Source organism: Cryptomeria japonica, chromosome 8, assembly GCF_030272615.1.
Source record: "Cryptomeria japonica chromosome 8, Sugi_1.0, whole genome shotgun sequence".
NCBI lineage: Eukaryota > Viridiplantae > Streptophyta > Pinopsida > Cupressales > Cupressaceae > Cryptomeria > Cryptomeria japonica.
In genome coordinates, this window is record NC_081412.1 from 298,668,395 (window position 1) to 298,684,112 (window position 15,718).

Sequence of the window (15,718 nt, forward strand, 5' to 3'; positions counted from 1 at the left end):
TCAAATAACTCTTGTACGCTTTGATGTACCTTCTGCACTCTAAACTCTGGAGAAGGCAATTCAAGCTGTGAGGAATGCATCTAGACCTTCCACGGTTCAGTTATATTGGCTCCTAGATTACTGCGCTAGACTTCTTTAGTGATGAAGATGGATGATGGAGTAACCCGACCTTCAAAACAACAAACCGGACATGACACAGTTTTATAGGAACTTGATTAACGATGTGAAACTCGATGTTAATGGTACCCTTAAAGCACGCGTGAACAATAAATATCAAACTTATTGGAATGTTTTGGTTAGAAATGTAAGTGTCAGAAGGGGGAAATACTAATCGATTCACATGCCCTTCCTAAAGGTTCCAAGGTTTAACATCAACAGCACATATATATATATATATATATATATACTGCGCATCCTTTAATTAAGTTGAGGATGGGTAAGAATGTACAACTTACACGTGTTAGAAGTTGGAGCAACTTTTAGTGTTGTGTACCTCCCTACTCCGGTTTTTCTGCAAAAGAGCCACCCTATGTCATCGGATTTTTCATATATACGGAAACCTGCTATTTCGAACATTGCATGCGAAACAAGAACTGAGAGTGTGGTATACAGAGAGTAGGGGTCCCGAGACTGACGACTAAGCAACTGTTTTCATCACAATTTTATTACTGCAGTTCCAGCTGACGCAGTCGGAGAATTACATTTAGATATTGCATTGCTTCAGCGGCGTAAATATTCTGGGGTTTTCTTTGCTTTATGGCAGATGGACATTTCTTGTGTTGCTTGAACCCTGGCTTGGCTTGCTAAGCTATTTTAGTGGATTTGTGTAGGGAAGCATTCAAAGATGTCGCAAAGAGCGAAGAGGAAGCGGACGGTCACAGAGGACGCAGAAGCCGTCTTTTCGAGAAGAAAGAAGGAGCCAGAACGACAAAATGTGGAGAAGAAATTCACATACAGGGTCTTGCTTCCTAACAGCTCCAATTTGACTCTTACTTTGGAGAACCCCGACGAAGAGATGAGCGTGGGGAACTTCATCCGTGCGGTGACGAGAAAGTACGAGAATGGGGACACGGATAAGGGATCCAGGCATATCCAGTGGACTCAAGCATACCTGGAAGATACCATGGGGAATAAAATTAAAGACGGAAAGATAATACCCCTCGCTGCCGTTAACAAAGCTGCCACTATAATTCTACAGGTTTGCCAATTACCACGCCATATTCGTTGGCTGCTGTTCCTGTGTTATGCTCTGCGTGTGGTTGTATGATTTTACTTGTTTTTAGTGTCAGAAATAACTCTGTTTTTTTTTTTCATACTTGATATTGGTAAATGGTTGTGTTCCCCTTGTTTAACACACGAAAGCACACTATGGAGCTGAATATATTATCTTTATCTTTCTTTTTTCCATCGTATTTTTTTGGTTCTGATGAATTAGCATTGCTGTCACCTTCTTGTCTTTAATGCAGCAGGACATACGCTATTAAGCTTTTAAACTAGCGGCTAGACTCTGAGATTTGTACTATTTTCTGTAGTGACTAAAGGATGAGATTTGTAATATATTCCCTTTGGCGTGGTACATAATGCACTAAGAAAAACACTAATAGTCCTAGATAAGCGCATTTTATTGGATGCATTACTTTATGCTAAATGCCCTAGTCGGTCTTACTATTATTTCAACTAAGCAGCATGTTATCGAACTTTTTTTTTTCCCTTGTGGTAAAACATTCAATTCTCATGTAAAAAATTGAAGTTGATTATATGCTTTTCATAAGTTATTTCAATTTTTATGTGTTTTTTTAAATAAATGGTCATTTCAAGCTTCGATTAGTAACCGACTTTTTATGGCAAATTTGTAGATGTTGTCACTGGTATTTTTAATCACTTTGATAAATTGATAATGCTTCTACTGGACCTCCATATAGTGCACCAATAAACATATTGACTTTTAGATATTTTGTTGGCTTAGAAGTCATGTTCGAGGGATCTAACATTGTCTGAGGGATCGACCATTCTTTTCGGTTTTATATCGTGAAAGGTCAACCGGGGCATTGTCATGGTCTCGGTGTTCTTTTTGAGAGGTAGCAATAAAGGGGGGATGAGCATGGGCTTGAAACTTGTGCAATCAGCCAGAGGACTAAATGCTCCAAAGGAAGCCGTACGAAATTTACACGCAGATGACTAAATGGACTACTGAAAGCTAAATGCGTTATGTCGGAATTTTCCAGCTGGAATAGAAGTTAACATAGCGTTACTGAAACTCTGCTTAGCTGAAGGATGCACAGAATAGTGTTTACAAGAACGGAAAATATTGTATGAAGCAGGTTTCTTGGCAGGTAATGATGACACGAACACTTGTGCAGTGTGAAGCAACTTTCTTAGCAGTTTACGAGAGATGGACTCAATGCAAGTGATTATGTATTCAAAATTTTGATAAAATAAAAATACACGAAATAGCCAAGATTTGAATTTTTATGTGCACACCTCTGTTTTAATTGTTTCTGGGATACGGCCTTACACTAACTTACACCAGCTATTATTCCATGCAAACCGTGGAGATTAGAGAAATACATAAAACATTTGCATGCTATTTAAGTGGTTACTTCTTACACAAGGGTTGCCTATACTTGTTTGGATGACAAAGAAACAACATATATAGCAACTATATTAGCAAAAACCAGACACTTATAAGTACTTGATGCAAAGAACTTCTAATAATGCCTATTTACAAATAGTAATCACTTGTACAGTGAGGATTAGAATTAAGCACTTGGGTCAATGTTTTCTTAGGCAACATTTTTAAAATCAAATGGGAAGGAAGCCTTTCAGAAACTCCTTCCCCAGATTTGCTATAATTCTAAATATATAAATATCTCATGAAGCAAGCCATGGAGACCTCCATGTTTTTTATCAGCAATCTTCATAACCTCCTTTAGCCATTTGCATTGTTTATTGATTAAATTTGACATTGGACAGGGCTTAGGAATCCTATCACTTAATTATTTTGGTGACTAGTCTCTAGGCAACTTGAGTATTCATTTCCAATGTCTCCTCTTGGAGTTTATCATTTCTATTTTTGATGATACTCTCTCTCTCTCTCTAGTAGCTCACTTATCCAATTTTATTCTCTTCTTCCTACCAATTGCATGGATGACCCTTGAGTGGGAGGTGATAGTTGTCTTCTCATGCTTTCCTTATTCTTCTTCTTAGCCATAGAGAAACAATCCTAGGTGAAGCTCTTTCTTAGGTCGATAAGAGATAGAGATAGCTCACAAAGTCCCAAAGAGAGTTTAGATTCAAGGAGGCTTTGTACTTATATTCCAAACATTTGACTTGAGTGTGACCATTAGGATTTTCATGATTTATAATCTTATTAGGAATGCAATCCACTCCTTTTGCAACAACATTCACCCAAGTGAGAGGCTTTCTTGTTGTTGGTCAAATAAGCATTGAAAATTGAAGTGTTAGTATATACCATAGTAGCAAAAATCATTTGGGGAAAAATTGGCAAACCAAAGTATAAGATTTTTTGAAAAAATCGGGAAATAACTAGCAAAAAATAGGAAAAAATCGTATTTTATAAAAAAAAAAACATAAAAATTTGTAGAAAAAGAGAAACTATTATTTTAAAAAACTTAAGGGCATTTCATAGCATAGAGATATAAAGAGCAAATAAAATATAGTTTAACCCATGAATAGTAGAAAATAATTTTTCGTTGTTTATATTCATATTGCTGATTACATAGAGGCAGTTACCAAATACACCAAATAGTTGTCCAAGTCTGAGATCAAATATTAGCTAAGTCTATGAAGTAACTGAAATCAAAAGTTAATAGACAAATAGTAAAAGTGGAAGCCATTTTGAAGTGATCCAAGAATTTCATTGTGATTCAGGCAAGGAGTTTTGTAGGGTTGATTCAATATTTTAGAAAGCTTATCAAATCATATTCCACAATTGCAATGATTTATATTATAGCAACACAAATCATTTGGGGAAAAAATTGGCAAACCAAAAGTACAAGATTTTTTGAAAAAGTGGGTAAATTGGATTTTAAAAAATCATAAAAAATTGTAGAAAAATAGACACAAACTACTTTTTTAAAAACTTAAGGGCATTTCCATAACATAGAGATATATAGAGTAAATAAAATAGAGTTTAATCCATGATTGTAGAAAATTATTTTTGTTGTTTATATCCATATTGCTGATTACATAGGCAAATATTCATTTGGGCAGTCACCAAATACACCAAATAGTTGTCTAAGTCTGAGATCAAAGATTAGCTAAGTCTATGAAGTAGCCGAGATCCAAATTTATCAGATAGAGATCCAGCCATTGTTAGGAATTTAGTAAAAGTGGAAGCCATTTTGAAGTGATCTGAGACTTTCATTGTGATTGAAGCAAGGAGTTTTCTAAGGATAGTTCTATATTTGAGAAAGCTTATCAAATCATATTCCATAGTTGCAATGCTTTATATTCCCTGATGGCAATTGGTAAGTTGCAATGCTTTATATTCCCTGATGGGAATTGGTAAGTCTTTTATATGGGGTAGAATTCAACAAAAGGCATTTGTTTAGCTGAAGTAAAAGATTAGCAAGCCATTGGTTTTGGCAATACCTAGCTTGCAACTACTATTTTAGGTAGACAAAAATTTTAATGATTGTGTGCTGGATGCTCTTTTATTACAACTATGTAAGCTTGTTTGCTGTCATTCAGATATATTTCGTGGAGCGCTTTGGATATATTGCTCACATAATGAATTGTATGTCTTTGTTTGAGCAAAATTTAACTATATCAATTATAAATTAAATATCATATATCTATATCTATATATATTATATAAGTCTTCAGACGTTTAGTGTTGTGGTAGAAACACTCCATTGGTGAGGTAGCCACCAAGGTTCAAACCCCTACTGGGCCATTGAGCTTGTGGGCTTTCTGCCTTTGTTGGGTCGTTGAGCTCATGGATTTGAACAAGTGAAGTGTGGGGAATGATGAACCCCTCATAAATGGACAAAATAACAAACTTTTTCAACGTTAATTCCACATTGACTTTGATTTCGTCCCGAATCAACCCTATTTCTAAGCAATTCAGTAATTTCACGAGTTTTTCTAGGGTTTTGCAAGTTTTTACAATGGTTTTTTTTTAACTTTTTTTGCCATTTTTTTGGGTTTTTAACATGATTTAAAAGTGATTTAAATGCAAAACATTGTTGAAATTTGGGTCAATGATTTTTTTGTGAATTGGGATGTTTTCAGGGAATAAATCGGTTGGCTCCAGGATTCATGATTAATCAGGTATAATCGTGATTTTTTGCAAACTATTGCCTCTATGGTCTATACATTTGAAAATGACCTTAAATTATTTTGTTTAGTTAGGACTTGGGCAAATTAATGGCCCAAATAGGGGGATTGGGGTAAGCACTTGTTGAGAGGTGTGTTGTTGGTCATTATTATTGCATCTTTCCCATTGGTGCTCTTCTTCATGGCTAACACTTTTCTCTTAGTTTCCCTCATTTTGACTTCATTCTAGTCAATAAGTGTGTTGTGGGTCCTTGTTGTTGCATGTTAGTTGCATTTTAGTTCCCATCATTTTGGCCCAACACTTTTTGCCTAGTTTTCTTTGATTTATCCTCATTCTTGGCTTTTGCTCCCCCAAAATCCCTTTGTTCCTTTGTTCCCTTTCATCTGTATTCATTATTCTTTATTGTCAAACATCACCAACTTGATTAGTGATGTGATTATTCCTCCTTGACCCATCAACATTGAAGGTTGGGTTGATGATTTACAAACCAATTTTATGCCTTAGCTAGGTTGGGGATGTGGGCTGTTTGAAATGTAGATTTTAGCGTATTGATCCCACCTTTTCATAGGTTCCTTGTTTTCATTTCGGAAATTAGAAATGGACTTTTTTGCTTCACTTGCCCTTAGAGGACTCGGGGAAGGAGTACCATATTATAGGAAGGCAAGTTTAAATGCAAATATCTTCAAAGATCAAGGATAAGAGTTCTACCTCAATTGTATTCCAGGTCCTTGATTTCTCAGCAGTGGTCTAATAGGGTTTTTTCAATGTGCCTCAACTTTACCTAGAAAAATCTCTCCACAAGTGCTAAAGCTAAGGGGTTGGTTATTGTACCTACAAATTGGTCTTACGTGAATATCTCTCTACCCTATAGTTTAATTTCCATTATATTTAGTTACTTTATGATTGAACATTATTTATTTTATTGTTTTATTCTACATTTAGCTTGTGTTTAATTGTACTTTACCTTATTGCTGTACATTTGGCCCCTAGCGTAAACATCTTGTATGTTGTTGACCATATTCCGTTTGTACAATACAATGTCTAGCAATTGTCCATCTTTAAATCTTCCATATAAGCTGTCAATTTGTGTCCACTAAGAGAGGCTAACTTTATCCTAGTTAGAGACCTTTATTGCATAGTACTACAAATGACCAACTCTCTTTTATTCTATTGGTAGCTCCAATCCCAAAGTACGAAAATTTTCAGCATGCTCATTTAGATAACTTCAAGGTTCCGTGATATCTTCTTACGGAGTGGTTAAGAGTAATGCTTCTCAAGTATGTACTTGATCCAAAAAGAATTTGAGAGATCAACCATTTCTATAGATTTAAATACTTTCTTCATTTAAAGGAAGATATATGGGCAAGAGCAAGAGATTAAAAAAAGAGAACTGAAATTTGAGACCCATGTTCAAATTTCAAGGAGATTTTTTGTGATAATATGTGTAAACGAGTGTTGTAATTGGGTAGACTACCACATCCAATTTTCAATGTGGTTTATACTCACTTTATACCAATGAATGAGCGGAAGTTCAAGTGTTGGGAGAATTTGATAAATACCTCCAGTTGTGACATCTCAATTTGAGGGACCTAATATTTGGGGTGTTTTTGAAAAGGAAAGGGGATATATGCTCCAAAGAAGTCCATGCTCAACCTTATTATACAAACCTATAAGAAGGTAGAATGTAACACCATAACTAAATGTTGGCAAAATGAATAAAAAGAATTCCTATCAAAAGGATAGGAGCAACACAATAAATGGATGGCACAAAAAAGAAATAAAAATAGATTAAACACGTCCATGACTCCAAAGAGCAAGTGACACATGTTTGATGCAATGCACTTGAGAAATATTTTTATTGCCTTTAGGCTAGGGACTACCTGATAAAAAGGATTGGTAGAGCATGGAGGAGGGTAAAGGTGAAACACCTTGTGCACCTTTTATCATTGCTGCCCCTCAAATCCATTAGGGTCTCCACACCCAAACCCCCGCTAATTATTGAGTATGAATTATGAGATTTCAAATATTGAGTGTTTGAAGATCATATGACTCGTGTAATGTTTGAATTATGACAAATTGATAGTCAAATTAGGCTTTTATGTTCTCTAAATACATTATTTTTTTTTTTTTTTTTGTTGTAAAAAAGTATGGTTTTATTTGCTGAGTCCTAGCCTAGCTTTTTTTGGCATGTCCATGCCGAGTCATGAGTCCGAGTCCGAGTCCTATTTTGGGCTGCCAAGTCCACGCCATCCGAGTCCTAAAACTTTGTTCCTCAGCATCTGTTCAAAAGTTTAATGCTAGTAAATCGAAAATCTATATCTTTAACACCTCTAACCTTCTTAAAGAATAACCAATACTTTGGGGTTTCAAATAGTAGATCTCCTGTCTAAATCTCTGAGAATTGCTTTTTTCATGGGTGCAATGAGAACTGTATATTGGAATAAATTGATCCAAATTATTGAAAATAAGATCTCCTCTTGGAAAGGAAGGTGGTTGTCCCTTCCTGTCTGGTTACAGATGATTAAATCAGTGATTTCAGCCATTCTGAACTACTTTATGGTGGTTCTTCAAGCCCCAAAATCAATAATTTTTGAAATAGAAAAGGTCATCAGACAATTCCCATGGAAGGGAAACATTGATAACAAGAAAAAGATCCCTTGAGTTTCATTGGAAAACATATGTAATGACAAATTGAAAGGTGGAGCAGCAGTACACAACTTAAATGCAAGAAATCTTTCTTTGGGGCTAAGATTGTATGGTTAATGTATACAAAGCTAGAGACAAAGTGGTGTCAAATCATGCAAAGAAAATATCTAGATTCTACATATCGTTCTAGAATTTTCACAATTTCAAACCCTCCCTCAGGTTCAGCTATGTGGAAATTTTTGCTTTCATGTAGAGAGATTTTAACTCCATATTTATCATGGCAGGTCCATAATGGGGAAAAGGCCCTATTTTGGGAGGATTCTTGGAATGATTATCCTCCTGTTCAAAGTTTGCAACAGTTAACCCAAGCAAAAGTTGTTCTTTCCTTATCTTGGGGCTCAAAAGTTAAAGACTAACTGCAGCCAGCTGATCCAAATACTCAAATTTTGACTTGGAAAGATTTTTCTGCTCCTCCCATTCCACAGGACCAAATAGAGGCCTTGCAAGAGCTTCTAAAACATAGAATCATTTTCAAATCAGATGATCCAGATAAAATTATCTAGGCCTCATCCAAATCAGGAGCCTACACAGTAAAACAAGGGCATAAATCCCTAACCAGTCAAGGTGATCATTCCGAGAAGCATAGAGCATATTCCTTTTGTTGGAATGATATAATTCTACCTAAAGTGGGCTGTTTCACATGGCTGGCCTTGAAGCAAATGGTCCTTACTAGCTCAAGATTGGCTAAACTAGGCCTGGCTGAACCTTTCCTTTGTTTCTGTGTTGGGGGGGGCGGGGGGGGGGGGGAATCTCTAGAGGATACTGACCATCCACATCTACAATGCCCCTTTGCTCAAATTTGTTGGGTTTCAATCAAGAAAAAAATAAACTTGTATGGCCCATTTCCCAATACTTTATGGAACTTATTTTCTAGCTGGCCATTGTTGAATAGAGGATCTCTTTATGCTAGCATTTGGAGGATAGCCCCCTTGCTGATAGTATGGAATATCTGGTGGGAAAGAAACTGCAGGATTTTCAGAAATGAAAAAGCAGATGTCATCCAAGTTTCCGTCCAAATAAAACTCATTTCTGAAGTTGTCAATGCTTATGTTAGAAAATTTAAATCAGTAAGCTCCTCTTTCACCATCTGGGATGTGCATTCATCTTGAAGGAGTGGGAAGACATCAAGTTACCTTTTCAAGGCAGCTACTTTCAAAATACTAAATCTAAGTTAGACAGAAGTATAATAGCCTGGATTCCTCCTCCGAAAGGAAAATTAAAGCTAAATTTTGATGGGGCATCTAAAGGTAACCCAGGTAAATCTGGAGGAGGTTGTGTCTTGAGAGATCATTCGGGAAACACCATTAGTGCCATTGCTATTGATCTTCACAACGGAACTAATAACTTGGCAGAGGCCCAAGCTTTGTACCATCAGCTTGTCGAAGTGTCATTTTTACAAATTTTTAATGGCTATCAGATGTAGTACAAGCATGTAGAAAGTGGTCATAAATATATTTTGGAATCACATCATTCAGTATTTTAATATTTTGTGAGCATACTTGGGACTAGTGATGGCAAAGGTCTATGATGCTGCCTTGTTGTAGAAGTATGCTTTCGCATAACATACCAAATCAAAAGCAGTGTCTCTGATACAGATTGCTATGTCTGTACGTGGACTAGAACTTCAATTAGCTAATTATAGAGCAAAATATCAAGGGCTTCCAAAATGAGATTTTGTCAATGTAATTTACTTCAATTTTTATGGATGTCTTTTAAATTTCTATAATACAATTCAATATCTCTCTCTTTCTAGGAAACTTTGACATGATTCTTGTTCTTGTCTATTTGTTGTTATAGGTATCACGTTTGGCTAGACTATAAATTAATGTATTGTGTATTGCATTGTTTGTGGATTACTGGATCTGGTTTTTAAAATAATTTGTGGATATGATTTTAAAAGTTGGGTAGCAATGACCTTTCAAAATGAGATTTTGTGACTGTAATTTAGTGCACTGTTTTTTAGATGAAATTTTTAGAAGAGAATATGTCTCTCTTGCTTGTTAGTTTATTTATTGATGTATGCATTACAATTTGTGAGACGATAGATTAGTGTTTTGTATTGTTGGCGAATATTGTTAGGTCTGGTTTTTAAAATAATTTATGAATATGATTATCATAGCTGAGTATGGAGTTGGATCATTATGCCACTAAGGGGAGGTTGAATATAGGGTGGTTTGACTTATTGCTTGGTTTTTCTTTTGTGATTTTGATGTTGAGGTTTATCATATTACCTGTGGTTTTGGTGTTTATTTTCTCTATAGTTTATTCTTTTTGCTTGAAGAACTTAATAGATTTCGGTCTTTTGAAAATGTTAAAAGTGACATTTTTATGGGCACCATGGTTTTTATCCATTGTGGAAGAATCTTAGTGATGATTATATTCACATTGTAAATTCCAATGGATTAATGTGGATGCAAGTAGAAATGCTCAGCATGTAGTTGAAGAGAGAGTTTGTAATTTGTACACTGTAGGATTGGGATCTACTACTTAGGAGAAAGATTGTCTCTATTATACAGATTTAAATATTATTGCAAATGTAATATTTGCTTTCTAATTTTGAGTATTTTAATTTTATCTTATTCTACATGTTTATTTTTCATTTGCATTTATGACTCTACATTTTTTTCAGGACGGTGGCATCGATACTGTACATACTTATCAGGTACTTTTCTTTCCACTTTACATAATACTATAATAGTATTTAACAAGTTCTTAATTATGATTGTAACAAGTAGCTGATTGAAAGTGCAAGACTTTTGTAAAATTTGGAACATTCACTTGTAACATGTAAATGCTAAAAGGGTTGTTGGTTAAGGGAAAAACTGAAGCTTAGAAATAAAAATTTCCACACCAATGGAATAAATAATAAATAATTGACATTCAGGGAAATCTTTCATTGTCGATTTGCTTGGCAGGACATGTGGGATGTGACTCCAGAACCACATCTTTTGGTGGCTTTGCCTCAGGATTACTCTACAGAGACGGCTTTGGCTGATCTAATTGTATGTCATATTTGAAGGCATATTGAATTTCTTATGTGCCTAGAATTACCAATTTATTTTATGTCCTTTATATTATTGTTATCATTTGCATGCTAAAGTGTACAAACACTTGTTTTTGTTTATGTAGGACAACTCTTTACAAGCTGTTTGGGCTAATGCGTCTGGTGAAAGGTGTTTAATAAGGTAAATCAAGTCTAGCAAATAAAATATTTCAAGGTGATTCCATTTTTTTAATGTTGAATGTAGTTCATGCATTTAAATTCAATTTTTGGAGGTGGTGTTCATCAAGATATTTTTTTCCCCTATGCTTGTTTTATTAGTGTAATTTAAGTTCGTGTTCTGGTATTTTTTCTCATGTCTAACTTTGTGTTTTGTTTTTCTATGGTGAATTTCATTATTCACTAATGTTCTGTTGGTTTGTTCTCTGTCGGTGTTAGTTTCTTTAATTGTGGCACATTTGATTCATGTAGTTTCTTCCTTGTGAAATTTGTTATTTGCTCATGTTGAGGTGGCCCATTCTTTATCGGTGCAAGTTTCTTCAATCGTGCCAAAAGTGTAACTTTATTGTCTGCATAATTCCATAGGTGGTTGTTGGTTTGAAACATCTAGTACTTCTTAATTGCCTTCTTGGTGGGTATTTAATTTTAGATGCCTTGCGTCTTGATGTACATCCTTCAATTGGCTAGTACAAATCTATGTTATTATTAGGCACCTTTTCTTTCCATCAACTTCATTGTTGAGGCCTTAATTAACAAGTTTTTTGTCACTGATTTTTCCTAGGCTTGTTTTTGGTGCAATTCAATTTCTTTTTTCCATGGTACCATCTTTTAAACCGGTCTTGTTTGGAACAGCTTACGTTCTAAAGCACATTCTTTTGGATACATTGCACATGTATTAAAAACCTTAACATTTCAAATCCATCTTTAGGACCCATCATTAGGAGAGAAAAGATCTCAAGTTCGCAAAGAATATTAGGACACTACATAATGATCTTGAACATATTACCCTATTTTATTTCTTGTTTTTCATTAATTGTAATAGGGGATGTAATAACCCCATAGGGCATTAGCCCAAATCCTAATAATTTTCTTGCAGGAAAGGTAAGAGTATATAGAGTAAGAATGAGGACGAGGAAAATTAACTGCAAAGTGTCGACGACAAGCTGCCCAACTTACAATTTAAACAATCATAGAATTTCTCTGGCCAAATTGGCTAATAGTGAGTGCAATTGAAGTTGCACTAATGCCAAAATGGCAGATTAACTCACATGTTCCAATTCATGCCATGTAAGGCAGAGTAGATAGAAAATAAATGGGATCTGGTGATACTACTGTCGAAGGATCTTTGTACTTAAAGGTGAAAGAATCTGAAGGAATCCCTCTCAGATTATTACAATGATTAATTATATTCATTCACAAACATATTTGGATCAAATTCAGATACATCTTTCCAATATCTTGAACATGAGCATTTTGTCGAACTCTTGGCAAACAATCAGCTGTAAATTTAAAGCACCTGGAATCATAATTAGTATGTTTGATGGATGAATATATGCTGAGGTTGAACCAAAGTCACTGAAGTTCTTGGTATGAACATTAAGAAGGAATATAACCAAGCCGGTATACTATGAAGACTTCAACACTGAATTTATTCAATTTGCTGATTATCATCTATAAATATGAAATACAAAAGAATTGGAATAATAGGAATTTGTTTAATAGCTTTTTAAAAAAAAAAATTAAAGCTTGAGCTTGATGAAACACATTATCAGTCTCAACGAGCTTGTTGTTGAGGACTGATTTTCTTTTGTTAGCGGTGTATATTTCTTTTACAGGCATGGTTGCACGACAAAGGTTTCAAGGTGCAAGGCATGAACATAGAAATAGAGAGTGACATAAGTTGTTGTGATGGTTTGATGGATCATGGATGCATAGCTTGGTAGTGGCATGGACCTACAAGCTCCACAAAGTTGTGACTCGCGACCCTCCATTTCTATTTTGAGCTTAGTTTTTCTTTTGTTTTTCTATATTTTATAAAAATTTAAACATGCATTTCGTATTTATATTTTTAAATTAAAATATTGATAGTAATAAAAAATTAAATATTGTTTTATTTATATTAAATTGTGGCAAGGACCTACAAGCTGCACAAAGTTGTGATTCGCGACCCTCCATTTCTATTTTGAGCTTACTTTTTATTTTTTTTTCAAAATTTAAACATGCATTTCATATTTATATTTTTTGATAGTAATAAAAAATTAAATATTGTTTTTTTATATTAAATTTTTATAAAAATTAATATTTAATTTTAACATATTTAAAATTTAGTATTATTTTACTTAATAATTAATATCTTTTCTAAGTAGCCCTTGTTAATGGGGCTAGTGGTGTTGAGGCCTAGAATGTCAAAGAAAATGCAAGGTGGCAATCGTTGCAACATGATTAGTGCAAACTCAACTTTGATGGCGCTTCGAAGGGTAATCCTAGCATATCGGGTGCTAGTTGTTGCATTTGTAATTCGAAAGGTGATGAAATTGCCCACCTTTCCAAGCCTTTGCCAATAGGGATAAACAATCTTGCAGAGTTCCACACACTTTTATGGGGTTTAAAATTGGCACGATAGCTAAAGATTGACAAGCTGGAGATTGAAGGGGACTTAGCGATCATGGTCGATGCTCTTTGAAATTGGTTCACTTTGAGTTGGCTATTCAACACTTTGCTTGAGGTAGTGCTTGAACTTTTAAGCGGGGTTTTCGACTTCGTGGTATGCCACGTATATTGTGAGGCCAATTTGGAGGCAAATTGACTAGCTAATTTGGTTGCGGATGGGATTGATGAAAAGGAGATTTATGGCTTTTCAGACCCTGACGTGACTTGACTTGGCCAATAATTATGGCACACACTGCCTCAATGACGAACATATGATTCCCACCTTAATGGTCAGAACCAGAGCTCGCAGATTTAGCCACCTTAATGTGGCCAGTTGTCAAATATTCACAATGGTGGGTTGATCAGCTAGTCCAAGTGCTAAGGCGAAGAATTTGACCCTCACTTATAACTTGATGGGCGAAATGGAATCATATTCTTCAAATGCAGAAGCGTCCCAAAGTGCCGAGTGAAATGAAAACGCTAATTCCAGGAAAAGGAAGGAAGCGATTGAGAGCTCTTCAAGGTCAAAGGGGAAGACAGTTGTGAACGAGGAACTTGCCCAGAAGAAGCATAGATCAGAGCCATCCCATTCTGCCATGTCCAAAAATGTGAACGATGTATTAACTATTGAGGATGAATCATTGGCTGAAATAAAGATTCCTTCTCCAATCCATGAGGGAAATATGGAGTCAATCTAGCAGGAAGACGAAGAACCCCCATCTCCTATAGGCACGAAGATACTTGAATTAGAAAATGAAATGGATATTCTGGGCGAGGAATTTCAGAAGGGAATAATTTCCGCTCTTTGAGGAGGTTAGGATATTCCATGTGAAGAAAGTAATCAGGAAGAAGGCATTGAACAACCTATATGATTCCTAATAGGTTGAAAATAAAAGTACCTATGGAAGTAGTCCAGGAAGAAGCTGACATGATCGATTTCTTGGCCAGATTAGGGAAGTTTGCTACACCTAAGTCAGCCAAGAGGTTTTCCACAATTTAGAGGGATGAAACTAGCTGCCGTATAGTTCAGATTGTTGTATCGAAAGTGGATAAGGCAAAGGAGGATATTAATCCTCAGGAGTATGAAATCACCACCATCGACTTAGGACCAATTACAAAGGGTCAAGAGGTCGAGGACTTGGATAATTCAGTTACTTCCATGAAAGTGAGATTGGAAAAGGAGATATGAAAGAAAAGAGAATACAAGAGGGAAGTTGAGCGCCTAAAGGAATATATTCAACACTTGACCAAGCCTCTTAATCAAGGTGATGCAGAAGCTCCTCCGCTTTTGAGTTACTCACAGGAAGCAATCAAAGATTTTGAAGAAGAAAAGGTAACAGCCAGAGAGGCTAAGGAGTGGATAGCGAGCAAAAGTGAAGAAGCAACCACATTTGTGGAAAGATTAATGTTGGCATATGGATAGGCTTCCTTTTTGCTCTCCAGGATTGCGAACATGGCAAAAGTGTGGGATGACCTTCATGATGTCAAGGACAGAATTATCCCATGCCTTAGAGTGTTGAAAGGAATTCCTAAGCAAGATTTGATTGATGGAAAAGTAATCGCAGCAGGGGCTGCATATGATTTCAACACATGGTACTGGGCATTGGTTGCACAAAGTGAAGCCCTAGAAAAAGTGAAGGTTGATAGTATTAAGGCTGAGGAGCAGATTAGAGAAATTCAAAACAAGATTTTCCTTGTAGCTGCTGATCAACTTGAGAAGGAGACAATATGAGAAAATGATATGCAAGTGGAAAGTCTAAAACTCAGAACTCAGGAGATTTTCTTCGCCATCACTGGACCAGTCCTGAAGCAGAATTTTACTAAGGCATCGAATTTCTTGTCCATCCGGGATGCCTTCGAGAAGCAAGAGTTGGAACGGGAGATTGCTTTTGCCGCATGTGCAGATGACTTGGACGGATTGGAATTCAAGGTCAATATGCTGCCACATGTCACAATGGAGGTCAATTTGATCATGTCCAGGGTCATTGAACATACTGCCACTCGAGAAGATAAGGATGCAACTTCCTAGGAGATTGCTCCTCGCGCCACTTGTCCTTCAT

The 15,718-nt window shown here is 35.8% G+C and overlaps 1 protein-coding gene across 3 annotated transcripts in view; it reads left to right on the forward strand.

The window, feature by feature from the left end:
* Nucleotides 1-427: 427 nt before the first annotated feature.
* Nucleotides 428-15,718, forward strand: part of LOC131035899 (structural maintenance of chromosomes flexible hinge domain-containing protein GMI1) — a 254,949-nt gene continuing 239,658 nt past the window's right edge. The window contains exons 1-6 of one of the 3 annotated variants that reach the window (XM_057967665.2): nucleotides 428-728; nucleotides 831-1,198; nucleotides 5,257-5,295; nucleotides 10,638-10,670; nucleotides 10,924-11,010; nucleotides 11,138-11,193. In XM_057967665.2, the coding sequence (XP_057823648.2) occupies nucleotides 845-1,198; nucleotides 5,257-5,295; nucleotides 10,638-10,670; nucleotides 10,924-11,010; nucleotides 11,138-11,193 (569 nt within the window). In that variant the 5' untranslated portion in view covers nucleotides 428-728; nucleotides 831-844. Of the gene's footprint in view, nucleotides 1,199-5,256; nucleotides 5,296-10,637; nucleotides 10,671-10,923; nucleotides 11,011-11,137; nucleotides 11,194-15,718 lie in introns of all 3 variants that reach the window. The other 2 variants (XM_057967666.2, XM_057967667.2) reach the window with 2 other exon arrangements.